This window comes from Eleutherodactylus coqui, chromosome 2 (assembly GCF_035609145.1).
Source record: "Eleutherodactylus coqui strain aEleCoq1 chromosome 2, aEleCoq1.hap1, whole genome shotgun sequence".
NCBI classification, from domain to species: Eukaryota; Metazoa; Chordata; class Amphibia; order Anura; family Eleutherodactylidae; genus Eleutherodactylus; species Eleutherodactylus coqui.
The window spans coordinates 30,597,894-30,623,259 of NC_089838.1; the positions used below are offsets into that span (position 1 = coordinate 30,597,894).

The 25,366-nt window shown below is 43.6% G+C and overlaps 1 protein-coding gene across 1 annotated transcript in view; it reads right to left on the reverse strand.

Moving 5' to 3' along the window:
- Positions 1 to 25,366, reverse strand: part of FCHSD1 (FCH and double SH3 domains 1) — a 120,922-nt gene that overhangs the window by 27,028 nt on the left and 68,528 nt on the right. The window contains exons 7-11 of the mRNA XM_066590543.1: positions 22,766 to 22,829; positions 17,863 to 17,991; positions 7,373 to 7,495; positions 4,856 to 4,951; positions 2,340 to 2,459 (exon numbers count right to left, since the gene is read on the reverse strand). Coding sequence (XP_066446640.1) covers positions 2,340 to 2,459; positions 4,856 to 4,951; positions 7,373 to 7,495; positions 17,863 to 17,991; positions 22,766 to 22,829 — 532 coding nt within the window. The remainder of the gene's footprint in view (positions 1 to 2,339; positions 2,460 to 4,855; positions 4,952 to 7,372; positions 7,496 to 17,862; positions 17,992 to 22,765; positions 22,830 to 25,366) is intronic.

Here is a 25,366-nt window from a genome sequence, read left to right on the forward strand (position 1 = left end):
CCACCTGGGCCAATGTTCCTGAAGAAAGATTTTTAAGATCTTGTGTCATCTACACCGTGACAAATTATTGTGGATCTGTGGTCCAACACGCTACTGGCCGGGGGTTTCTAATAAAGTGTCCTTTAGTGTAAACCTATAGAAGATGGGGATGATAAGTGCTGTTGATATACAGTACAGAATTACAATCGCATCACCCATTCCTGGCATCGAAGCAATTCACAAATAGGAAATCTGGGCTGAGGTTTTCGGTTCTTGCTGCTCTTGTGAAGTCCACAAATGGCCGCAGTATGTTGAGAGAGAAGGAACATGTGATACACAGCGGGCTCTGAGGACCTTTGCCCTTTATAAGACTGAAGATCGCAATCATAGGCCGCCTGCAGACGGGCGGAAATTCAGCGGCGGGATTTCCCGCGGAACTTCCGCCCCTGGAAGCTGCCATAGGATTGCGTTAACAAACGGAATCCTATGCAGACGGCCGCAATTCGGCCGCTTGAAATCTCGCGCGGCAAACAAACCGCAGCATGCTCTATTTCTGTGCGGGGCCGCGGGAGCCGGTGAGTGTCACGCTGCTCTCTGCAGACGCTCGGGTAGGGTCCCGCTGCGAGAATGCTCGCAGCCGGATCCGTCCCGGTCGTCTGCAGGCGGCCATATACGCGGCTCTGTTTAACTACAACCACTTCATTCTTTGTGGAGATTTTTGTTTTAAGTTTCTACTGGATACCGAAATCTCCCATTGTGCTCACACGGCGAGATCACTTTTTGTGCCTCAACTAAAATATTTATGCGCTCTTCAATATATATATATATTTAGAGGACATAACAGCAGATTTGGCATCTGATCAGTCCACCTGGGGCTGGTTTCCTGGGCTTTTGGATATCTGATCTGAAGTCACTTTGTGTGCAAGGTCAAAAAACCTCAGACACATTAATGGGCGGGCAAGAACAACCGCCAGAAATCAATACCTGTCCTGAAACAGCATCAAGAACCTGATCCAAGTAAGGTAATGGGTTACCACGGGAATCAGAGCGGATAACGGAAAATTAACAAGGGGACGTTCACCTCTAGTACTTCTATGTAGCTTAGGCATTTTTCAGGTTTTTAAGTTTGGGAAGGAGTTTAATATTATATATATAAGGCCTCCTTCCCACGAACTGATTTACGCCGCGTAATTCGCGGCAAAAATCCGCTGCGTTGCCCGCTGCTATTAGGTTCTATTGAACCTAATAGCACAATGCTGACGAAGCGTAATTCCACCGCGGAATTCCGCACCGTGAAATCTCCCGTCCTCACCCGCGGCATGCTCTATTTGCCGCGGGTGTACGCGCTGACGGCTTCCATTGCAGTCAATGGAAGCCGTCCGTTCACGCTATCTCCTGCTGTAACACAGTGGAAGATAGCGTGAAAACGCTTTCCCGCCTACCACCGCCGCGTCACGTGACACGGCCGGCCGCGTCATGTGACGCGGGGGGGCCTGTCACGACGCAGCGGCGGTGGGCGGGGAAGCGTCTTCACGCTATCTTCCGCTGGTAAGTATGGGGTCTCTGGGGGGCGCCGTGACGGGCTTCGCTGCGGAATATTCCGCGGCGGAGCCTGTCACGCTCGTGTGAAGCCAGCCTTAGATAGATTAAAAAAATAAAAAATTCTTTAAAGTAGTATCAGATCACGCAGATTTGTGCCACCAGACCACATGACTGATATACCGCAGGACCTGTGGGGCAAAGAGGCACAGGGCCACCCATTCTAGGTAACACATAGCACTGTTGGTCCAGACATCCAGATGGACACACTGTCGAGTGTCCAACACTTTGTACAGGGGCTGGCAGGCGGACTTTTAGGAGGGCTACAGACTGCTGGGGACGTAATATCCCTTTAGGGATCCAGTAATAAGGCCGGGGGGGTTGAGAAGTGAGGAGGGGGGTTCTGAGAAAAGCAAAGGAGCTAGCAGCAGGAAGGAGTATGCAGGTACAAGTCATGGCTGGAAGTAGTCATGGTGGTCTGGGCCCAGATAGTAGAGGGAAAGTGGATGGCTTTGATCAGAGAGTTACCTGTGATCATTGAAGGCAATTGATCTGTCAAACAAAAGGCCCATTTTAAAAACGGCAAATACCCAGATATTTTAAAACACAAGGCAAGTTACGTGCAAGATGGCCACCATCATACATCACCCCCCTCTATGAACCAAAATGGCCCAAATTGAGGATATATTGTAAGATATTATAAATCTAGATGAGATAAATCCTACAGGCTGCTATATGGCAATACGGACCATTGGTAGCGGAAACCCTTATCTGCGCGGGACGCTCGTCTCAATCCGTGCATCTGCTACACCTCTACTAACCCTTTCTCCATGAGTCTTCAGCTTATAATCTCTGGCAGACCTGCTCGTCCATCTCCGGGCCTCCTTATCCAGAACATTCATTTCATCCGATGCTTTAATGAGGGTCACTAACTTTTGGATCTGCGAGAAGAAAAAGAAAAGATTACATTCACAACCTAAAAAATGTTATTTTCTCCACCCCCGCCCCCCTTACATTTCTCAAATACAGCGATCAAGAAACAGGATTTTATATTTCCTTAAATGCAGATGAAAAATCATCCTAAAACGGTTTTCCATTCTTTTTTCTATTTACCAAGTTATTTTTGTCTTAGATTAGTTTAAATATTTCCTTATGTTCGTTTGGGATGACATAATAGTCTTAACTTTAACACTTTCCTGTATCGACTTCTCACCCCTTGCACTTTATATAATTTAACCACCAGATGGCAGTATCATAATATACTAAACCGTGCATCAGCACCATCAACGCCAATCAGCCACCTGGCACTATGGCATTAGCAGCAGATCCTTTAAAAGGGGTTATCCTACCAAAAGCATGTTAACCCCTATCCACAGTATGAGTGATAACTTGCTGATCAGTTGGGGTCTGACTGCTGGAGCCCCCACTGATCCTGAGAACGCATTCCTAGCACATCCCAAAAGTGTGAGCAGCTGGGGATATACATGCCCCCCTCTGATCCACTCGCTTCAATTGGACAACCGTAGATTAAAGGGGTTTTCCTGTAAAACTTAAAATTGCTTCACAGCCATTCTGTCCTTCCTGGTCGCTGCTGACCAGGACATGTGACTGCAGCGGCCAATCACTAGCCACAGCAGTGATCTCCTATAGCCAGTGATTGGCTGCAGCAGTCACATGTCCTGGTCAGCAGCGACCAGGAAGGACATAGTGGTTGTGCAGCAATTTTAAGTTGGGGCACAACCCCTTTAATCTTATATGTGTCATAGGTCAGAAGTGATGAATCAGTCACCCGCCCCCAAAATCCGTGATCAGGAATAACTCTGATCGCGGCTATTTACACTATAAATGCTGCTGTCAATTTGGCATTTAAATGTCCCGACTGAACAAGTTTTAAGTGTCTAGAAGGCCCCCTGGGCAGCCAGGATTGTCTGACTGTTAAAATATGCCTGTGGCACATCTTTAATAGGATGCCTCTTGAACTACAATATAATAGTATTGCATTATACTCTATAAGCGAACAAATGAACAAAAGTTCAAGTGCCCTATGGGGGCAAATTAAGAAAAAAAATATTTCAGATAAAAAAAATTTTCCCAGTTGACGCATAAAAAAAATAAAAAATTATATATACATACATACATACATACATACATACATAAACATATTATATAAAATAAAACAGAAAAAGTGGTATTGCTACAGTCATAAAGGTCCAATTTATTAAAATACAACATTATCAATCATGTATGGTGAACAGTGCCAGAAAAAGAAAATATAGGCAATTCCAGAATTGCAGTTTTTTGGTCACTCAGTCTTTAAGAAAAACACTGAATAAAAATCTAGCAAAAAGTTTTCCCCCAAAATAGAATAATGAAAACTACAGGTCGCCCTACAAGAAAGCAGTCCTCACACAGCCTCGCCCCTAAAAAAAACATACTGAAAAGCCGTTAAAAATAAACATGTACTCCAAAATGGGGCCAATGAAAACCTCAACTCATCCTGCAAAATGCAAGCCCCCATAAAGGGATGTCAATGTAAAAATAAAAAAAATATGTTATAACTGCTGGAAAGTGGAGATATAAAAAATATAAAAAATGTTTTTAAATAATTCTTCTCCTGAAGTCCAATCTGCTGTAAGCATGTTATAGAGCAGGGGAGCTGAGCAGATTAACATACAGATTTGTAGAAAAACCGTCAGTATAACTTGTAATTTAGTCATATAAATCTGTACTCATCCTGGGCTTAGGAGTCCAATGGGCGGAGCTATCAGTGATTGTACGAAATAGCAGTAAATTATACTGCACTATATTTGGTAAGGGGAAAATGCTACAGTGTTTCCCTGAAAATAAGACCCTGTGTCATATTAAGAGGCACTAGGTCTTATTTTCATCTGGAAGTCCACACTGTTCCCGCAGTCCTAGCCGCTCGTACGACATCGCTTACTGGTTGCGGGATTCATAAGGCCTGCCTCCAGGAAGCGATGGCTGTGTTTGGTTCTTCCACCGCGGCTCAGCCAATCAATGCAGCGCTAGATGAACCAATCACAGCCATCGCGTTATGGAGGCGGGATTTATGAATTGGCTGAAAATCCCTCCCCCCCCCCCCCCAAAAAAAAATCAGGGTAAAGCTTATTTTTGGGATAGGTTTTATTTTCGGGGAAACACAGTATTTATCTTCGAGCAATACATGTACGCTGTGGGTGCGCGGCAAGCACTGCTGAATAATGAAAGAGGGCAGCAAGACAATCAGCGTCCAGCAGTGAGGGAAGGACTTATGTTTAACCCTTCACAATCCATTTGAAAAAAAAAAAAACGTGCATTAATCAAAACCGCCACATACCTTGTCCGCCCCTGCAGGCTGGAACTGCTGAATGGGGTTCGGGGAAAAAACACTGGAATCCTTCAAGAATAGCTGTAGGTTCTGCTGCCGGGAAACCTGGAGGGAAACAGGGAGGAGTGACATGGAACAGCCGACAACGCCAGAAACCTTCAACCAAAGCGAATATACTTCGTAAAGGGAATCGCATAAACAGCAATTCCATAATATACAATTATCAGAATGACCCCAATGATCTTAGCTGCACTGTCCTACAAGTTCTACACCAGAATATAAGTGGTTTGCATCCTGCCAGGCGAGCGCAGGCTGCCATCAACTCCAATGGACCAAACACAAAGTTAAAGGGGTTGTCCCGCGCCAAAACGGCTTTTTTTTTTTCAATAGGCCCCCCGTTCGGCGCGAGACAAACACAAGGGATGGGTTAAAAAAAAAAAAGTTTAGTACTTACCCGAATCCCCGCTCTGCGGCGACTTCTTACTTTACTTACCAAGATGGCCGCCGGGATCTTCACGCACGATGCACCGTGGGTCTTCTCCCATGGTGCACCGTGGGCTCTGTGCGGTCCATTGCCGATTCCAGCCTCCTGATTGGCTGGAATCGGCACATGTTACGGGGCGGAGCTACGCGATGACGCGTAGAAGGGGCGGAGCCAGAACGCCGCTCGTGCGGAGACCCAAGAGAAGGGAGAAGACCCTTCTGTGCAAGCGCGTCTAATTGGGAGATTAGACGCTGAAATTAGACGGCACCATGGAGACGGGGACGCCAGCAACGGAGCAGGTAAGTGAATAACTTCTGTATGGCTCATATTTAATGCACGATGTATATTACAAAGTGCATTAATATGGCCATACAGAAGTGTATAACCCCACTTGCTTTCTCGGGACAACCCCTTTAAAGTCTGATTTTTGCACCACTTCGCTGTCCTATTAATCTGCTTATAAATGGAGTTATGTTAGAGAATGGCTGTTTATGCAGATCCTTTGTATAGTAAAAACTAATTCATGAAGGGACATAATTAGGTGCTAAACACTTTATTACCTCCCAATGTAAATGGGATCAGGAACCACAGGCCTATTCTCAGTGTTATTGCAGGAAGCCAACATTCTATTACCAGCATTAACATAGAACCCCTCCATTCCATCCCTGGCTTCCTGTGCAGCAATGAGCGACGTGCCTCATAAGAGACCTTCTGTGACTACAGCATCCTGTACAAGTGTAATAATGCGGTTATAGAGGGGTTTCTAATATTTAGTGGACGTCTCCTAAAACGTTTCTTCACTGATGCAGTTTATGGTTATGCTTCACTGCAGGATCCAGGAGTATAGCAGAAAGGATCAGGGTAATCTTTGTGGACTAATGCCCATTTGCACGCATGGATTCCACAGCGGTATCCGTGTGTACCCACGGCCACGGCCAGTTTCTTACCTCTCCGAATCCAGCGCGGGTCTCCTCCATGCCGGACCTTCTTTCTTCAGCACAGCGGATGTGCAGTACCTTTTTTTCCCCTTTTTTTAAAAACCTCCTGCTTTCCCGCGGATCCATGGGACGTCTGCAGTGCCAGCTGAGGATCGGACGGCTTCCACTGACTTCAATGGAAGCGGTCCCTGCAGGATCCACGGGAAAATGGAGCATGCTGTGTTCTCTACCCGTGCGTGCGATCCGCGGATCAGTTTCAGTGTGAATCCCATTAGTCGGTAAAATCCAGCGATCTGAGCGACTTCTAATGAAGCCTGGCAAAGCTGATCACTGAACTGCACGGAATATGCACACCTTACCCTAACTTTAAGATAAATTACCAAAAATCTGAGGCTCCTGGCATCTCCCTGCCTCAATCCTTGGTTACAGAATTAAAAAGTTTCCGGTCTTTTCGCCAATTGCGGGATCACGTTAAATATCTGAAGATCCATCTTAATGATGTTGTTTCCCAGCTACACGCAACAAATTACTGTTCTCTCCTGCGTAGAATTAAGTCGGATCTTGATGACAAAAGTGTCAATTTTCTGGTTTGGAGGTAATTCAATATTTAAGATGAACATACTAGCATGGATCTTAGATTTCAAATCAAGCCCTGCCCATCAGTCCAACTTGCTTGTTGTTCTCAACTGTACTTTCGATGTGGACCAAATTCATATGGGCGGGTAAAGCAGCTCACATCACTCGCTCCATATAGAATGGTAGAGTTGGAAGGAACCTCCAGGAAGGAATCTCCAGGGTCATCGGGCCCAACCCCCTGCTCAGTGCAGGATCACTAAATCATCCCAGACTGATATTTGTCCAGCCTTCGTTTGAACACTTCCATTGAAGGAGAACTCACCACCTTCCGTGGCAACCAGTTCCACTCATTGATCACCCTCTGTCATATGCTGCTCTATTTTATTTCAACACAGTTGGAGCTATAGGAGCAAACTAGTCTGGACAATCCCTGTAATTCTTCTAAGACTTCCTTAACTCCCATGGGAACAAGAGCCAATGACACAAAAGAAATTACAGACTCTAAACGAGAAAAACAGCAGCCATTACCTGCAGAGATGCCTCCAGAGAGTCACGAAACCGTTCTTGAGTGGATCGGCAGGTACTAAGTTCAGTCTTATTGATCAGTGAAAGATAATCTCGTAACCGTTCGTAAAGATCTCCATCCAATACCTGCAGATGTGCACAGCATGGTTAGGAGGAAGAATACATCCATTTCTTTTTCTATTTATGAACATGTAGTCATAATTCATCACGTTTCATGATGGTCACTGAACTACGTAAAATAAGTGATTAGTGTGTGAATCATGGGGTATATAAACCAGATACTAGATATGTACAGATGCAAGAAAAAAATAAGTAACCACTTTGGAATTACCAGGATTTCTGTATTGATTACTATTAAAAGGCGGTCTGATTGTTAGGAAAGTTACAATTATAGACGGATACAATCTAACTAAATAACACAGAAACCGTTTTATTGCTCCTGTCTTTAAGGGACCACATTATAAAACATCCGCAGTGCAGGGAGAAAACGTAAGTGAGCCGCTGTGTTAATAGCTTCTCCAAGAGCTAATTGGCAAAATGTGTTTTAATTAAGGAGATTAAATTGAAAGTGTGGACATTGCAGGTGCTTTTCTCATTAAATAAGAGCACAAAAACCTGGTTACTGACAAATCTGTTTGTCTCAAGAAGGATTGGTCAGTGTAAGGGCCCCTTCACACGTGTGAGAAAATTTTTTTGAGCAATGTGAGAGTGAATAAAAACACAGAATTATGAAACCAATGATTCTCAATGGTTTCCTTCACATTTGCAAGGTTTTCACTTACGCAATGTTGCGAGAAAAAAACAAAACAAAAATTACAGCATGCCCTATCTTTCTGCATTTTGCGTTTGTCTCCCATGTTTCCCTATGGAGCCTCCTTTTTATTGCATCGCAAAGGATGAACTTGTGATTTTCATGTGATTTTAACATTGGAAAGTGCTACTGACATTCGTAATATAAAAAAAAACAACTTGTGGGAAAAATGTCCCAAAAAAAACCCCAAAAACAACAAACAACCACCAAAAAAACCAAACTTGTGACAAAATCATAATCGGCAGTGATGTTTTTGCCTCGATTTTCTCGCTGAGATATTGCGAACGCCAGTGTTAAAGAACCCTAAGACATACCTTGATACGAACAACTTTCAGATGACCTCAGAAGACATGTGACAGACACACACACAAAGCTAGAGAAGGCTGCAAAAGTATCGCTAAAGACCTGGATGTACACCAGTCCGTGGTTAGACAAATTATCAATAAATTTAGGACTGTTGCTACTGTCTCTACGAGTGAGCGTCCTGTTAAGATTACTCCAAGGTGTGAGAAAGAACCCAAGGGTAACCGCAAGTAGAAGACTCTACCAACTGCATAGACCTCTGCTCATACGTCCACTACTAGAAAAACACTAAGCAACAATGGGGTTCATGAAAGGACACCCCACATGAAGGTACCGCTGCAAACCAACACCAAAACCTCATCCCAACTGTGAAGCCCGGTGGAGGGAGCATCGTGGTTTGGGCCCGTTTTGTAGCCTCAGGGCCTGGACACCTTGCAATTTTTGAGGAAACAATGGATTGTGATCTGGATTAAAACATTTTACAGGAGACTACACTGGCCACAATCCATGACCTCATGGTGAGGAGATGTTGGGTGATGCACCAAAGACCCACCGCACCCAAGTATGACAAATCAATTAAATAATGGTTAGAAAAGACGTGTTTTGGAATGTCCAAGTCAGAGCCCTGACCTTAAACCCTTCATAGAGCTGTGGCATGACCTGAGGAGGGCTGTGCACACAAAGCACCCAAGAAATAACGATTAACTGAATGATCCAAAATATCTCAACGTTCTGAAGATCTTATTTGGAAATATTTGGTGGCTGTGATTGCTGCTAAAGAGGGATCTACAGGTTCATTTTTTTCTCCCTACGCTGTGGATGCTTACCCAACGTGCTCAATAAAAAGATAAACTGTATGCCTGTATGTTATTACTTAGATTGTATTTGTCTACAACTGTGAATTCGATAACAAGACCCCATTTCACCATAGGATATACACCAGGACTACCAACTCCGGTGTTGCCTGATGCTACATTTAAGCTACCATAATTCCAGTGGGCTCAGTTATTTTTTTTTTCTTCCTACGGCACAAAAATAGTAAACACAGTACACAAAAAAGTAAGATTATGCTGCAATACCACCAAGTCTACACAGTGTGGTGCCAGGATCCTTTTTTTCCCCACTTGTGTAGACTAAACAGTCAGCCAGTAAGAAGGAACTACACATTTCATGATTACTCAACCAACCACACGAACAAACAAGGCCTTTGCCAAGAAAAAGTTTAGTATCATGAATGCTAGACTATTTGTAACTGAGCGAGTAAAGATAAGATGGGAGATGGAAGTCCGATCTCGGTCCTTATCAGTGCTTAAAAGCAAACTTTATAAAAGGATGTTTGAATAAATGTGAATACTGCATAACTTAAAAAGTCTAGCAATGTCTAGAATTGTGTTCACCTCTTCCTTATAGGTCTATGGTCCTATATTACAATCCAAATGGTGGAGAATAAAATAAATCAATCTTGTTATTTGTATAGCGCCAACGTATCAGGTAATTTATTTATTACCCCCCACCACGCTGGGTACTCATTATACCGACCTTGGAAGGATGGAAGGCTGAGTCAACCTTGAGCCGGCTACCTGAACCAGCAACCTTCAGGTCGTGAGCGAGAGCTTAGGACTGCATATTGCTGCCTTAACACTCTGCGCCACATGGGACGCTACACATTTCCCAGGGGTAATCTTTTCCCCATTGTTATGCCTGCAATGGAAACTAGGCAGGCTATGCCCCACCATAGAGCAAGAGGATGGTAAGAACCTATTTCTTAAGTAAAGGGACCCACTGCTACCGAACATGTAAAATAATGCCCTTAAAATGTACAAAAAGGACCACATTATGATCCATCAGAGAAAATAATTGATGAGGGAGGGTCTATATGATAAGTATTTTTCTTTTAGCAAATAGGCTGTTAGGCAGTAAGGGGTCTACTTGCTCACATGGGTAGAGATGGAATGTGAAAAAAATCTGGAACAAGTAAAAGTGTATTTATACATTTATAGCAATTAGCTAAGTACAGTATAATCTCCCACAATTTATTTTTTTACTAGTTCCTCCAATTGAGTCATGTCATCAGCACTAAGGCCAGCGAAAACCGTATTTAGGTACCTGTACCATACACCATTCTCACTCAAGTAATTGGCCACCTGAGCCTGAATTAAAATTAGCATTAATTTACATATGTTAATACTTAATGAGGCCTCCTTTGGCCCTAATAACATCATATACTCTCTGTGGCATGCTTTCTACTAACATCTGATACACGTCAGCTGGTATTTCCCTCCATGCAACCTGCAAATCTCTGGCAAGTTCTCTCAAAGCAGATACACTGGCTCTTCTGCAATAGTGCAAGTAGCGTCATCATTGGACAGTTGAGCAATAGAAGAATGTTCTACAGTGTGATAAATCATGATCCTCTTCAATTCAGATGGATGTACCTGGGTGTGGAAGAGCCTGGGGAAAGCCCTTTGCCCAAATGTTGTGCCAACAGTTAAGTCAGGGGAGGTTTTATGTGGCATGGTCTGGGTCCATTGGTTGTAGTGACAACCACCATAAACATGGCGGTGTACCTTGGCATTCTAAACAATGTTCTGCTTATAATGTGGCAATACTCTGGAAATGGCCAGCAATACTTCCAACAAGACAAGACGCCTTGTCACACATCCAACACTGCTTTACATTGGTTTGAGGATTAGTATGTTCCACAACCTAACTGGGCTGAACAGAGTCCCAACCTGAACATCTTTGGGATGAACTGGAACGTTGGTTCAGGAAATCTGAAGAGCATCTATCTTCTTTGAGAGAACTCACCAGATGTTTGCAGGATGAATGAAGGGACATACAAATTGAGGTGTATCAGATGTTAGTAGAAAGTAGGTCACAGAGAGTATCTGATGTCACCAGGGCAAAAGGAACCCCACTAAGTATTAACATATGAAAATAAATGCTAGTTTTGGTTCTTGCTCAGGTGTCTAAGATGTGGACTGATGGATGTGCTTTTATTACGTATGTTGTGGGAATGCACTAAAACGAGGAAAGGAGCTTCTGACATTATACTACAGAAATAACTGTTGGAAATTTCGCCGACACCCAAAATGTGCCTATGGGCAGAGGAGGGGTTTAAGTTTTGTTTTTTGCTAGATATTGTATTTCTTGTAGCATCTTTATGATACAAAATGCTCAATAAAAAAAAGAAATCAGAATTATAAAAAGTGATGGCAAACAAGTGATGGGACCAACTTGAAGGCCATGTGTCCTGGTTTAGGTGGTGGCATTGAGCCTCATTTAGATTTCTGCTCTGAGGCCCTATCTCTTTTAGGTCTTCCCGACTTATAAACATCACAATACTACAAATGTGCCAATGTCATTTAGAAAGGGATAAATACAGCTACAGTAATATATACATGTACAGGAAGCATTAAAAAGGTTAGATGGCATTACTGGAAGTAAAGAGTTGGCAAGTAAGAAAGAAAAAAAACAAGACGTGAAGGTCATTCGATATTTCAGCGGTCCCATCACCAATATAAAACTAGACTTTCTATATTTGGCATATGGATTGGATTATTGACATAATGGATCACTGCTCAGATGTCTACTTTACATCTATCCATTATGTGGATATACTAGTAGACATCTAATAATCTTCCTATTAAAGAAAAACCAAAAAAAAAAATACACTTTAATCTTTCCTTAGAGTAAGTGATGTAAGGGCCTCCCACGACAATCATTAATGTAGTGCTAGCCCTGACTCAATTACTGTAAGATGTCACATCAGATAATGAACCCAAAGCTAAAGTTTGACGTTTTGATGTTTATTAGTCAGCAGGTGATCAGTCAGTAGCTATCTAAAACATATATACATTATGCCTCACAAGTCCATCGTACTTTTGGTAATTAACTTTTAAATATCCTGTGTCTTATGCAACTTAGATTCGAACCACCTGCTGAGCATTGTTGGACCGTTCCAGCAGTCTCCAGGACTTCACCAGAGCAGCACAGACCCTCTGGAACGCCCTACCCCAAGGCATCCGGACAATCCCTGATGTACGAAATCTCAGACGCACCTTAAAAACGCACCTCTTCACGGAGGCATACCAAATCCCCTGACCTAGTCCCCCTGCTCCTCCCTATAAGCTCCCCACACCTTCTACCCCATCACATATGACCTCTACCCCTGCACCTCCTTACTGCCCCACCCGGTTTGCTTTCTAATAACGGATTTCCACATGCAATTCCTGTACTGCCCGTGTTCCCCCGTGCCTCCTGTATCACGCCCACCCTGATTGTATATCACATGTAATCGTTGTATTGTCCCGTGTTCTTCCATGCATGAAAGAACTGCAGAATAAGTTGGCTCTATACAAATAAATATTATTAATCCAGCCCTCAGGATCTAAATGAGGTTGCCTAGGTCATTCATAGACCAGTGTCGACGCTGATGTCCCGGGTAACAATGGGATGGGCATATGCGCTGATGAGCCTGTTAGGTCTACCCAAGACAGGTCAGGCTCCTCTGCAAATGCACCAATTCCGCTCTGACTTTTAGAACATTGGCATCTGTACTGGCTTGTAGAGGATGTAGGCGACATCATCCACATCACTGAGATGCAAGGGGACTTTGAATTACACTGAAGACTAAGGGAAGTTGGAACAGTCCTGGTATGCCCACTGGTCCAACGAGCCTAATCTGCATATGCCATGGGTTGTGTAAATCTTAATTTCCAAGGGTATGATGGGCTAATGGTATTGGGCATGTATACATGTTTAGAGCCTTGTGTGGCGTAGTCCTAAGCTCCTGCTCATGACCAGAAGGTTGCAAGTTCAATCTCCGCATGGTTCAGGTTGCCGGTTCAAGGTTGACTCTGCCTTCCATCCTTCTGAGGTCGATAAAAGGAGTCCTGCGGAATAAGTTGGCGCTACACAAATAAGATTTATTTTATTTTTTTTCAGAAAGCTATCCTACTGACTAATTGCATATTGCCATTGGTTTATAAGGATCAAACCTGGTGACAGGTCCCTTTAACCAAACCAGAGTGGAGAAGCTACTGTATTCCGGTCCATTAAGTACAGCAGCACAGCTCCCATTAGATCCGGTCTATGTGGTGGTACTAGGAATATAATGACTCATAGGTATTTTCCTCTCCACAGTCGGGTCATTGTTTCACAATGTAACATGCACATAAATGGAATTGGAAGGAGGAAGTCGTAAAAATAAGAATCTACAGGCGTCCTCCGCAGACACCGAGCGACGTCACCTGACAAGATGAGCAACTGATGAAGGAATTTATAATCAAACTCATTTTACTTCTGAACAGAACTGTCCAGGTCTCAGGATGTACATTACAGCGGACACAAATGGTTATCAATCCCACAATTTACGTTCCTTTTTATATATTTGTGCCAGTTATATTCATTTCTACTAAAACTGAAGAAGCAGCAGGAGAAGCTAATAACTTCCCCATTCACTGATCTCATCAATAAAGGAGTTTCCCACTTAAAATATGTATCACCTATCCACAGAATAGGTGCTAAATATCCAACCACTGGGATTCCCATCATCAAAAAAAGGGTGCACCCAGAATGCTCCATGTGTATGACCACCGTCCATTCACTTCTATGGCATAGGGGGTGATCAATGTATTCAGCCATCTGCCTCTATCCCATAGAAGTAAATGTTGCGGTGGTCATCCATTCACATGAGGCACTTGGAGTGTGCCATTCTCAGGATCGTGGAGACCCCAGTGATGGGACATTTATCACCTATCCTGTCGCTAAGTGAGGTTTTTTTTATTGAGAAAAGAGCCTTTAGTTTCAAAAAAGGTATTTATTGAACGAAACCAGGTTATTAAAACAATAATAGGCAATGACAGCGTTACATTTTCAAAAGAAATGACCATATAGGTCAGAATATAACATAGTATGTCCGGCTGAACGAAGACAATGTCCATCTAGTTCAGCCTCTTTCAACTCCCCCTGTTGGTCCAGAGGAAAGCAAAAAAAAAAAAAACAACTCAATGAGCCAATGGGCTCATTTGGAGAAAAAAAATCCTTCTTGACTCCATAATGGCAGCCAGAGTAATCCCTGGATCAACAGTTGATATCAACAACCCCACTGGTCGCATATATCTATATTACACCCCAGTTCGGTGCTAACAACCAATCAGGTTGAATCAGGGAACCCAAACAACCAATGAGGTTGAATGAATCACACAAGTCAAACAACCAATGGGATTGCTGGAATTGTGAATCAGAAACAATGAGGTTGCGGGAATTGCTGCATGCTGTTGAACTGGAGTGTAATATAGATATATGCCCACTGGTCACCTAATGTCTATATTCTGTGATATCATAGCGCTCTAGAAAAACATCTAGTCCCCTCTTAAACTCCTCTATGGATTTTGCCATCACCACGTCCTCAGGTAGAGTTCCACAGTCTCACTGCTCTTACAGTAAAGAACCCCCTTCTGTGTTGGTGATGAAACCTTCTTTCCTCTAGACATAGAGAATGCCCTCTTGTTACCGACGCAGATCCTTGTATTGTCCCCTCATGTATTTATACATAGTTATTTGATCGCCCATTGACCGTCTTTTTACCAGAGTGAATAATCCCAATTTTGATCGCCTCTCTGGGTAATTCCAGTCCTCTCATTCCATTTATTAATTTAGTTGCCCTTCTTTGAACCCCCTCAAGCACTGCAACATCTTTGCTGAGCACCGGTGACCAGAACTGTATGCAGTATTCCATGTGAGGCCTGACAAGTGCCTTATATAGTGGGAGGATAATGTTCTCGTCCCTTCCCCCCCATACCTCTCTTAATGCACCCCAAGACCTTATTTGCAGTTAAGTCTACAGTCTACTAGTACCCCAGGTCTTTTTCCATATAACTTCTCTCCAGCAGTGGCCCTCCCTCTAGTTGGCTCCTGCACAAGTTGGGCAAGGTAATTGTTCTCAAAAACGTATCACCCTTGTGAGTTTTGCAGGTCTGGTCTTCCCATATTACATCCAGATAATTAAAGTCTCCCGTTATAATTACTTTGTTGCTGTTTGACACCTCTTCTATTTGTCTTAATAGTAAGTTTTCAGTTTCTTCTGTTATTTTTGGTGGCCTATAGAAAACCCCTATCAGGATTTTGTTATTTTCTCTCCTTGTATTTCTACCAACAGAGATTACACGAGGTCATCTCTTACACCTATATCTTCTCGTTGCCCTGGCATTAAGTAGGATTTAACAGACAGACACACCCTTCCCCCTTTCTGGTTCCCCGGTCTCTTCTGAAGAGATTATGGGCCTTCAAATTTACCACCCAATCGCACTTATCATAAAGCCAACAAACAGATTACATGTAGAATCGTCACAGAATACGTCGTAACAGCATTAGGCATAAAAGGAGTGAAGCAAGGTCAATATTTTTAACCAAAATAGTGGTCTATATATGTAGTGCATCAGAGTGTGTGTGGGGGGGCGTTGACCGTTACAGTATATGTCCTTCTCCTATCTTGCTACAGTGAAAGACATGGGGTTGACGGTAGCGGCTAGTCTCTGCTGCCTTGTGGGGTGCCTTGGTTTAGAGCAATACCAGAGAGTGAAAAAGTCCAGAGGCAGAAAGGGTAATGGTTAACTCATGTTTATTCAGCATCCAGATGAAGGTTCAAGTCCTTTACTATCCAGATTTCCAAGTCCCATCCTGAAGGTGGTGGCTTTAAGTGCTGCTGCCTGTCTGCTCTATACTGCTGACATGGATTTCACCACAGGCCCTGGAATATTCAATCTACCTTTTCTCCTCCTCCAGAAGTAAGATCCAGAAATGACTGCGAGGAACTCTGAGCATCTGTCCCCTAAACTAGCTGTCTTGTTTACTTCGCACTACATTACCGTCTACTCTTTTCTTCTAAAACAGAAACTTCTAGAACAAAACAAGAACTTACTCTTCCCACTGGTTCAACTCTATGCTTACTATTACCATTTCCTTTTTAGGTTATACATGAATATTTTCATTGTTCATGACGGGTATAGAGGCCTACAGGTTCCGTACGGTATCCTGCGGCATATCAGTCCATATTTACTGTAACTGAGCCTCTATATTGTGCAAGCTCATAGGCTATCGAAATTGGTGTCCCACATGGATTTTGGTATGGATCTGCACCAAAATCTGCAACATATTTTCCACTGCGGATTTTGATGCATATGCAGACCCACACCAAAATCTACATCAAAACTTTCATAATTTGATGTGGATCTACAGATTTCACCCTTACAATTGAAATAGTGAAGAATCTGAAACAAATTTTGCGCTGCGGAAAATCTGCACCAAATCTACTATGTGTAAACGATTAGAGATGAGCGAGCGTGCTCGTTTAGGACAATTACTCGATTCGAGCATCGCTTTTTTCGAGTAACTGCCTAATCGGGCCAAAAGATTTGGGGGGCACCGGGGGTGAGCGAGGGGTTGCGGTGGGGAAAGAGAGCTCTGTTCCCCCCTGCTCCACCCTGCCACCCCCCCGAATCTTTTCGCCCGAGTAGGCAGTTACTCGAAAAAAGCGATGCTCGATCGAGTAATTGCTCTAAACGAGTACGTTCGCTCATCTCTATAAACGATACCTTAATACACTAACCTATGTTGTATGGCAAAATAAGGAAGCAAGGAATACTAGAGTGGTAGTTCGAGAACACATAACATGGCAGAGATGGGTATACAGCCCATATTCCGTAGCCATCACTGGCCGGGGTTATGGAAACCATTAAACTGGCTGCTCTATGCAGTTTTCATAACTCTGATTCGATTCTATAGGCGTTTTGGAAATAGTGTAGAAGAGCCAATTTGGCCCTTACCAGCGGCCGCAGAGGTGAGCTGGGGCAGAGGTCAAGTGAGCCCTGTTCTGGAAATAGCTGTAGGTCAAAGAGATGATTTATGGCCTCCACTATGGATATACCGTAAATGGGTGAAATGGGAAAACCCTTTTAGGTGGCCGCAGTAAGTTACCACAACATAGTAACATAGTATGCAAGGCCAAAAACAGACACACGTCCATCCAGTTCAGCCTATTACCCACCAACGTTGATCCAGAGGAAGGAAATAAACCCCAATGAGGTAGAAACAGCCAAACAAGAAAATGAACAAGACTAACAAATACAAAGCACCGCAACAGTAGCACGTCTTATCAAAAAGGCAGGTCTGTAGACTGCTGAAGCCTGAAGGGACAAGTCCCGACTTGTGTCCTACTGGTTTATAGCACTCCCAATGCAATAATTATATTCTACAGATGTGCACTCACCTGACAGGTTGTCATGTGTCACACATTATACATGTAAATTACAACTTTACAAACTTATTTCAATAAGGAAAAAAAAAAAAAAAAAAAAGAATATTCACAACTACCAACCTTCATGATGTCGGGCAGATGAGACTGGTAGTAAAGATCAAGATGGGCATTGGCAGCGGTTAAGGCAAAAAGGTATTCATTTCGTGCCTCTGCCATCTGCTGTGTGCAGTCAGACAATTGAGCTGAAAACTAAACGAAAAACAGATTAAATCCAGGAAGTGACTGTAGAATCCACTACACAAAGCTTACAATTCACAAGGAGTTACTAACATGACCCAGTAGTGTAAAACAGTGAAAGAAGTGGCATGTCTTGGACAGTTCGGTGTCTAGGTGTAACCTTGATTGGCCCTGTCCTTCAAACCATACACACAAGCCCTCACCAGCTACAACTCAGAAAACATCTCTGGGTATGATCTTTCCTCAACCCTGAGTCAACAAAAATGACAATTCCTACCCTAATCATCTGCTGCTGAGGCTACTGCGGCATCCTTCTCTGTGCCCTCCCATCCAAAACTCCTGTGCCCCTCTTAATACATGCTCAACTCTGCTGCCTGGCTAATCCACCTCTCCCCACATTACTCCTCTGCATCTTCCCTCTACCAATCCCTTCCCTGGCTGCCCATTGTCTAGAGCAGTGTTTCTCAGCTCCAGTCCTCAAAGCAACCCCAACAGGTCATGTTTTCAGGATATCCAATAGTAAGAACACCCGTGGCAATGTCTGAGGCGCTGACAATAATTACATCACCTGTGCAACACTGAGGAAATCCTGAAAATATGAACTGTTGGGGTGCCTTGAGGACCGGAGTTTGGAAACACTGGTCTAGAGAGTTCAATTTCAAGTATAATCAATGCCTTACAAGGCTGCCCACGCCCCGTCCCCGCCACGCACCTCGGCCCACGCCCCGTCCCCGCCGCCCACGCCCCGCGCCTCAGCCCACGCCCCGGCCCCCGCCCCGTCTCCGCCATGAACCTCAGCCCACACCCTGTCCCCGCACCTTTGACCTAATCTCCAGATACCTCCTCACATGTAATTTTTGGTCCTTACAAGACCTCCTCCTCTGCTTTTCTATATTCTGCTCCTTACACGACCATCTGTAAGATTTCTCCTGTGCATTCTTCATACTCTGGAACTCGCTACCCCTACACATCAAACTCTCCACCATCTCAAAAAGCTTTAAAAAGATCTTGAAAAGTCACTTCTTCAGGAAAGTCTAGAGCTGCAGCTGCCACCACAACTTGAGCACTTTCTACCCTTATGTACCATCTCCTTCCCCCTCCTTAATGCCCTCTCTCCCCCTCTGTACCCGTTAGTCACTCATTTAGTTCAAGTTTGTTTGTGGTTCATATGTAAAGGAACTAAACCCAGGTTTTATGTACAGGACAGTATTATCTCCTTTTCCCCAAGGGAGCAGGATGTTTCCTATACATGTCTAATGTACCCCGCATAGTGGACTGGTAAAACTGCATTGGGTAAGAGTACAACGCTGCATGAAAATGGACTGGGGTATATAAGCTTAAAGGGGTTGTCCAGGGGGGCAGAATCCTTACTCGGACCTGCGGTGTTGGACTCTCCACTTACAGCCAGCTCAGACACTGCATTCTATGCTATGGATTCTCTCTGTGTCTGTCACAAGATTGCAGGAAGCTGGTTGCTCCATTCATCTGATGCAGAAAACGGGCTCTCACTTATTAACCCCTTCCTGCCCAGGACACATACACAAAAGGACTTACATTTACACCATATGAATTCCACATACATTGTACAGTAAATTTGAAGACACGTTTTATTCCGCATGGCAAATGCCAATTAAAAAAAAAAAAAATTGCGAGTCATGGGGGGAAAAAAAAAAAAAGAATAAAAGTTATGGGTCTTTGAATGTAGTGATGCAAAGACAAAAAGAAAAGTTTTCCAAAAAACGGGATTTTACTATTTAAAAAAAAAAGTGTGAAAAAGCTAATTATTATCTATAGATTTATTTTGAGATTCTGGTATGGTTATAAATTGTACCAACCCGCAGAAAAAAGTTGTGTCAAAAAAAAAAAAAGAAAAAAAAATTAAACTTTGAGGTTTTTTACCTGAACGTTCCAAAATTATGCTGCTACATTATATTTGCCCCATAAAAGTACCAATAAAGCCTCGTTCACACAGGCGACAAAGTTGCGCGATTTTGTAGCGTTGCTACAATGCTACAAATCACATGTATGAGAAGTCCATGCTTTCCTATGGGTTCCTTCACACATGTGATGTTTTGTAGCATGCTACAAAACGACACAAAAACCTCACGGGTCCCGCTATATGCACACGACTCGTGCGGTTTTGTAGCCAATGTTTCTCTATCGTGCTTTCCTCCTCGTTGCATCACATCGCACGAAAACGCATTTTTCATGCGATGCAACTTTGACAGTAGGAAAACCTACTGTCAAAGCTAAAATTTAAGCCCTGGCTGCAGAAAAAAATACAAAAAAACAAAACCACACATACATCACCTGTCCCGCACTGTCAGCCCGGCTGCATCTTATCCCCAGGTCGCCGGCAGTGATCTTCTCCTCTTCTGGCTAGGGATTCCAAAATCCCTGGCTTCTGGAAGTGCTGGTTGTGATTGGCTAAGCCTCAGCCAATCACAGCTAGCGCTCAATGAATGGCAGTGATTGAACCAATCACAGCCATTCATCGAGTGCTGGCTGTGATTGGCTGACGCTTAGCCAATCACAGCCAGCACTCAATGAATGGCTGTGATTGGTTCAATCACTGCAATTCATCAAGCGCTGGCTGTGATTGACTAAGCGTCAGCCAATCACAGCCAGCACTTCAGGAGGCGGGGATTTTTGAATCCCCGGTCAGAAAAGATGATGATGATCCGTGCCGGGGACCCGGGGAGAAGATGCGGCCGGGCTGACAGAGCAGGACAGGTGATGAATGTTTTTTTTTTCTTCAGCTACGGTGTATTTTCGGGGAAGGGCTTATATTTCAAGGCTTCCCCAAAAATCCTCGCAAGTGGTGCTACAAAGTCGCGGTATCACTGCAAGGAATAACAGCGATATCACATGGATCAGCGATGCGATATTGCTCTGATTTTCTCGCAGCAATGCCGCGTCGCCCATGTGAACGAGGCCTTAAAGCTACACTATGAACAAGCCCTCATATGGCTATACCAAAAGGAGAAAAACTATGGCTTTTGATAATTGGGAGATTTGCTTCCTTAAGTACCAAACTAGGGTGGGGTTCAGATGAATGGAGCAGCCAGCCTTCTGATATGATGTGACAGGCACAGAGCTAGTCCATGCTACATGACCCGGAGTTGAGGGTCCAGCACCGAGGTCTGGGTGGGGATTCTGTTTCCCTGGACAACCCCTTTAATAAGCTAATAGGCAAATACTGGTTTTGCTACATTCTTTTATTCTGAAGTGTTTTCATTATTTCACATAAGCAACCAGAGTGGAGAAGAAAATTGGAGTATCCCTGGAGAAAATTTACGCAAGCACACAGAGAATAAGTATGTTGCCCCTAGTGCAGCCCAATCCGAATTGCTACAGGGCAAGAGTGCCAATCCGTGACTCTCGTGTTGTCCTCTTGGCAGTGGGCATTTTAAACAAAAAGGTCACTGAACTTAACAAACGTTGCATAAATCAATAGTACAGGCGAACTTTGTAATAGATCTTACTAGAGAAGTTAGCTTCTTTCTCCACTTATCAGGCTCCTTCCCTCCTCCACCTCCCCTCGTTAACTGTTCATCTACTCTTAAAAATGGCTAAAAGCTTGAGACGAGATGAACTATCAGGAATAAGGTTACATGCTGCGCATAGACGTCTGTGGAAAAGTTAGGGAGAGGAGGAGCTGAGAGAGAAGACATACACATACACACTCGCTGACGCAGCTAACAGTGTTTTACTGTCTCAACTACTGGAATCACATCTACACTGCTCAGTACTTCTCTATATAGTGTTCTCCAAGTTGCTGCTGTTGCATCTCTGTATATGCACTCTGTAAATATACACAGCTCTGTATCTCATGCGCACGGGTGGATTTTTGATGCAGAAACCGGGGCTGGCGTTCTCCTTCGGGTTTTGCAGCATGCTATGGAAAAAGGATTCTTCATGTACACGAGTGGAAAACAATTGCGGTTTCTGCTCGCGGACGAAAAATCGCAGCCTGCTTCATTTTCCTGCGGTTCCTTCATGAACGGCTTCCATTGATGCATGCGGAATCCAAACCCCCGTGTGCATGAGGCCATATAGTGATAAGAGAGCAGGAATTCCCATTGTCTGTGTGCAGTTTATGGAAGACGACATAGCAGCTAGTCTACACCTAACAGCTCAGGGAAAACTGAGAATTAGACACACAGTCTGAAAAAGGGGAAACTTGCTAAAAACGCAGTCAAATAAACGGACAGAAATAGTGTTATTCCCCATGTACATGACAGTTTGCTATTAGGCGCATCTCTGCTTCTCCATTCACTCACACAGAAATCTACCCAAGCGCTGGGGTAGATTTTTAGCATCTTTTACACCAGTTTCCATAAAGTAGTATTTTAAGTCCTCTGCATTTTCAAGATCCCCGCTTACATTTAGGGAATGAAACCAGCCACTGTTTACCTCCAGAGGCATTTAACCTGTGCGGATCATGACCCTATGCATAGTCGGTACAAGGGAGCTCTGTTACACTGCAGTGAACCACACACAGATATTGTACCGACTCAATGACAAACTGTAAGACCTGAGCGCAGATTACACGGAACTACAGAGGAATGTGCGCCATACACTTTGCAGTTGCCAATCGTTTAACCTGAAGGCGGCAATAAGTGTGTTTCTAGACTGCTGGCACCAATCCTGGCTGTAATTTGTCTGCTGGTTCACTCGGGTCTTTAGAGTAATTGTCAGCTTAATGCTGTAACAAGTAAAGCAGATATATTAACCACTCGCCTCCTGCCAGGAAACTATTCCAGGATCGTGTTATTCCTCATACCTTGGCACTGAGCTTCTGCAGACTGGCTTTAGAGTGGAAGATACCGCGGTCGCTCTTCTTCAACCTGGTGAGAATATCACACATCAGACTGAACCTCCTAGTACGGTACAACTGAAAGATATGAAACGCCTTTAACCCCTTCACTCCTTAACCCTTTTTATCTCCATTATCTCTGCCTTCCAAGAATGGTTACCTTTTTTTTATTTTCCCATTGCTATAGCCATAAGAGGACTTGTTGTTTGTGGGACTTTTATTTTACAACGGTACCATTTAATGCACCATGTAATGAACTGAAAAACATGAACATTGAGGTGGGGTGAAATGGGAAAAAAAAATTACAATTGTGCCATTGTTCTTTGGCTTTAGTTTTTACGGCATTCATGGTGTCAAAAAAAAAATAGCTTAGCTTTATTCTGAGGGTCAGTATGATTATGTCAATTTAAAATAAAAGTTCTTTTCTTAAGTATTTACTAGTTAAAAAAAACTACAAAAAAAAAGCCCCACCACACACAACGATTGCCACTCCCGCTTTTTTCCTAACTCTGTCGCCACTTTCAAAGACCCATAACTTCATGAAATGGTGTGTGGGTGTGCGAGATAAATTTTTTATGCATGCCATTAACTGATACATAAGGCTTTCTGACCGCTTTTTTAGTCTTTTTTTTTTTTTTGAGAGGTGGTATGACCCACTGCCCAAAAGAATATATATATTTTTTTTAAATGTTCACTATTTGGGAAAATAATGCATCATTTTAATAGTTTGGATTATTATCGATGCAACAATGGCAATTTTTAAATTTTTTTTTAAAGGAAAAAGCTTTTTTAAATGCAATTTTATTTATTGTTTGAACAGTCTAAGGAATTCCACCACTTTTGTTTTCTTTTTTTTTTTTATATCTTTGTAAGGCCGCCTGCACGCGAGCGGAAATCCCGCCGCGGGATTGCCCGCGGGATTTCCGCCGCTGAAGGTTTGCATAGGAGTGCATTACAATACGCACTCCTATGCAGACGGCCGCGGTTTGGCCGCGCGAAATCTCGCGCGGCAAACAAACCGCGGCATGTCCTGATTTTCTGCGGGGCACGCACTCACCCGGCCGCCGGCTCCGGTCTGCGCGGCAGCCGGCACATGAAAGAGCCGGGGCCGCCAGGCGCGGGCGAGTACGCGCTCGTCCCTGCAGGCGCTCGGGTCGGATCGCGCGGCGAGAATTCTCGCTGCCGGATCCAACCCGCTCGTCTGCAGGCGGCCTTAGTCTCTATAGGGGAATTGAACTTGTAATTGTTTATCGGCTTGTAAAATATACCAGAATTGTTTTGCATTGCAGTATACTGTACTTTTAATAAAGCTTTACAGCCCTGGCAGCCACCAACACCCCACTATCTTCTTGCAGGCAGAAGGCGTCCCCTCTGCTTTTTTTTGGAAAGACAGCAAAATAGGACATGCGGCGTACTTTTTCACGTGATCCAACATCGCAAAAAATGTGAGCAAACCCGCTGAAAAAACAATGGCTTCTATTCACCGCATATTACGCTCACAAAAACTGCATGTGTAATATGCTGCGCATATAAGCTCATCTGAATGAGCCCTAAGGGTCTAACCTGCCATAGTCAGAGCGAGCGCCAACAGCTGCAGTTGTTGGCAGGCAGCTGACACCAGCCTGCTACATACTCCACCCCCTAGCGCCAAAGGGCGTACCTGTGCATCCTCTTGTGCGAAGGTGTAAATCGCATGCTATATTTCATTTACTATTAAGAATTTGGAATCACGGCCCCAGCACTGAACACTGGGATACACCACCGACTATGAAATGTTGTCCACATCTGGATAAGGTCCTTGGGTCAGTTTTTGATCCTGCAGACAATAAGCAATCTGTGTAGCTTTTCTGACTCCCACCACCAAGTCTAACGGACCAAGGAAACATCTGCCTCGAGCAAACACATGTGTGTCTATACTCAGCAACTGGATTGTGACTAAGCTAAGAGTAAAACTTTTGACAAGGCCTACACACATCCCGCAAGCTTCTTTTTAAGAGCCGATTGGAACACAGCCATATAGGGAAGCGCACGGCTGTAAACCTTATTTCATGCGGTTGCCCATTTGTAATTGTGCTTTTGGCATCTATACAAGGTGTAGTCAAAAAGACTGATCCAGTACTACTGTATATCCCAATCCACTGTCGGACAGCTCCAGGCAAGCATTGTAGTGAAAGGTGGCTACTTTGAGTACACCTTCCTTACTACAGTTATAACAGTGGCACGGTGGGACTTAGAGAGACGTGGAAAGCAGATTAGAGAGTGATTGTCACCTAGATCAACAAATGGTTAAAAAAAATGAAATAACCCCATTGCCAAAAAAAAGAGAAGGGTTAGTGGTCTTTGAATGCAGTAATGAACAAACAAAAAAACAAACAAACACTGACATAAATCATACTGGCCTGTAGAATCAATTTAACATATTATTTATATAGCACAGTAAACATCATTAAAAATAAAAAAAACACGCCAGAATTGCAAATTTTGGTAATTTTGCCTCTGGAAAAAATGGAATAAAAAGCAATCAATTTGTCACATGTTCCCAAAAATTGGACATAGAAGACTAGAGAT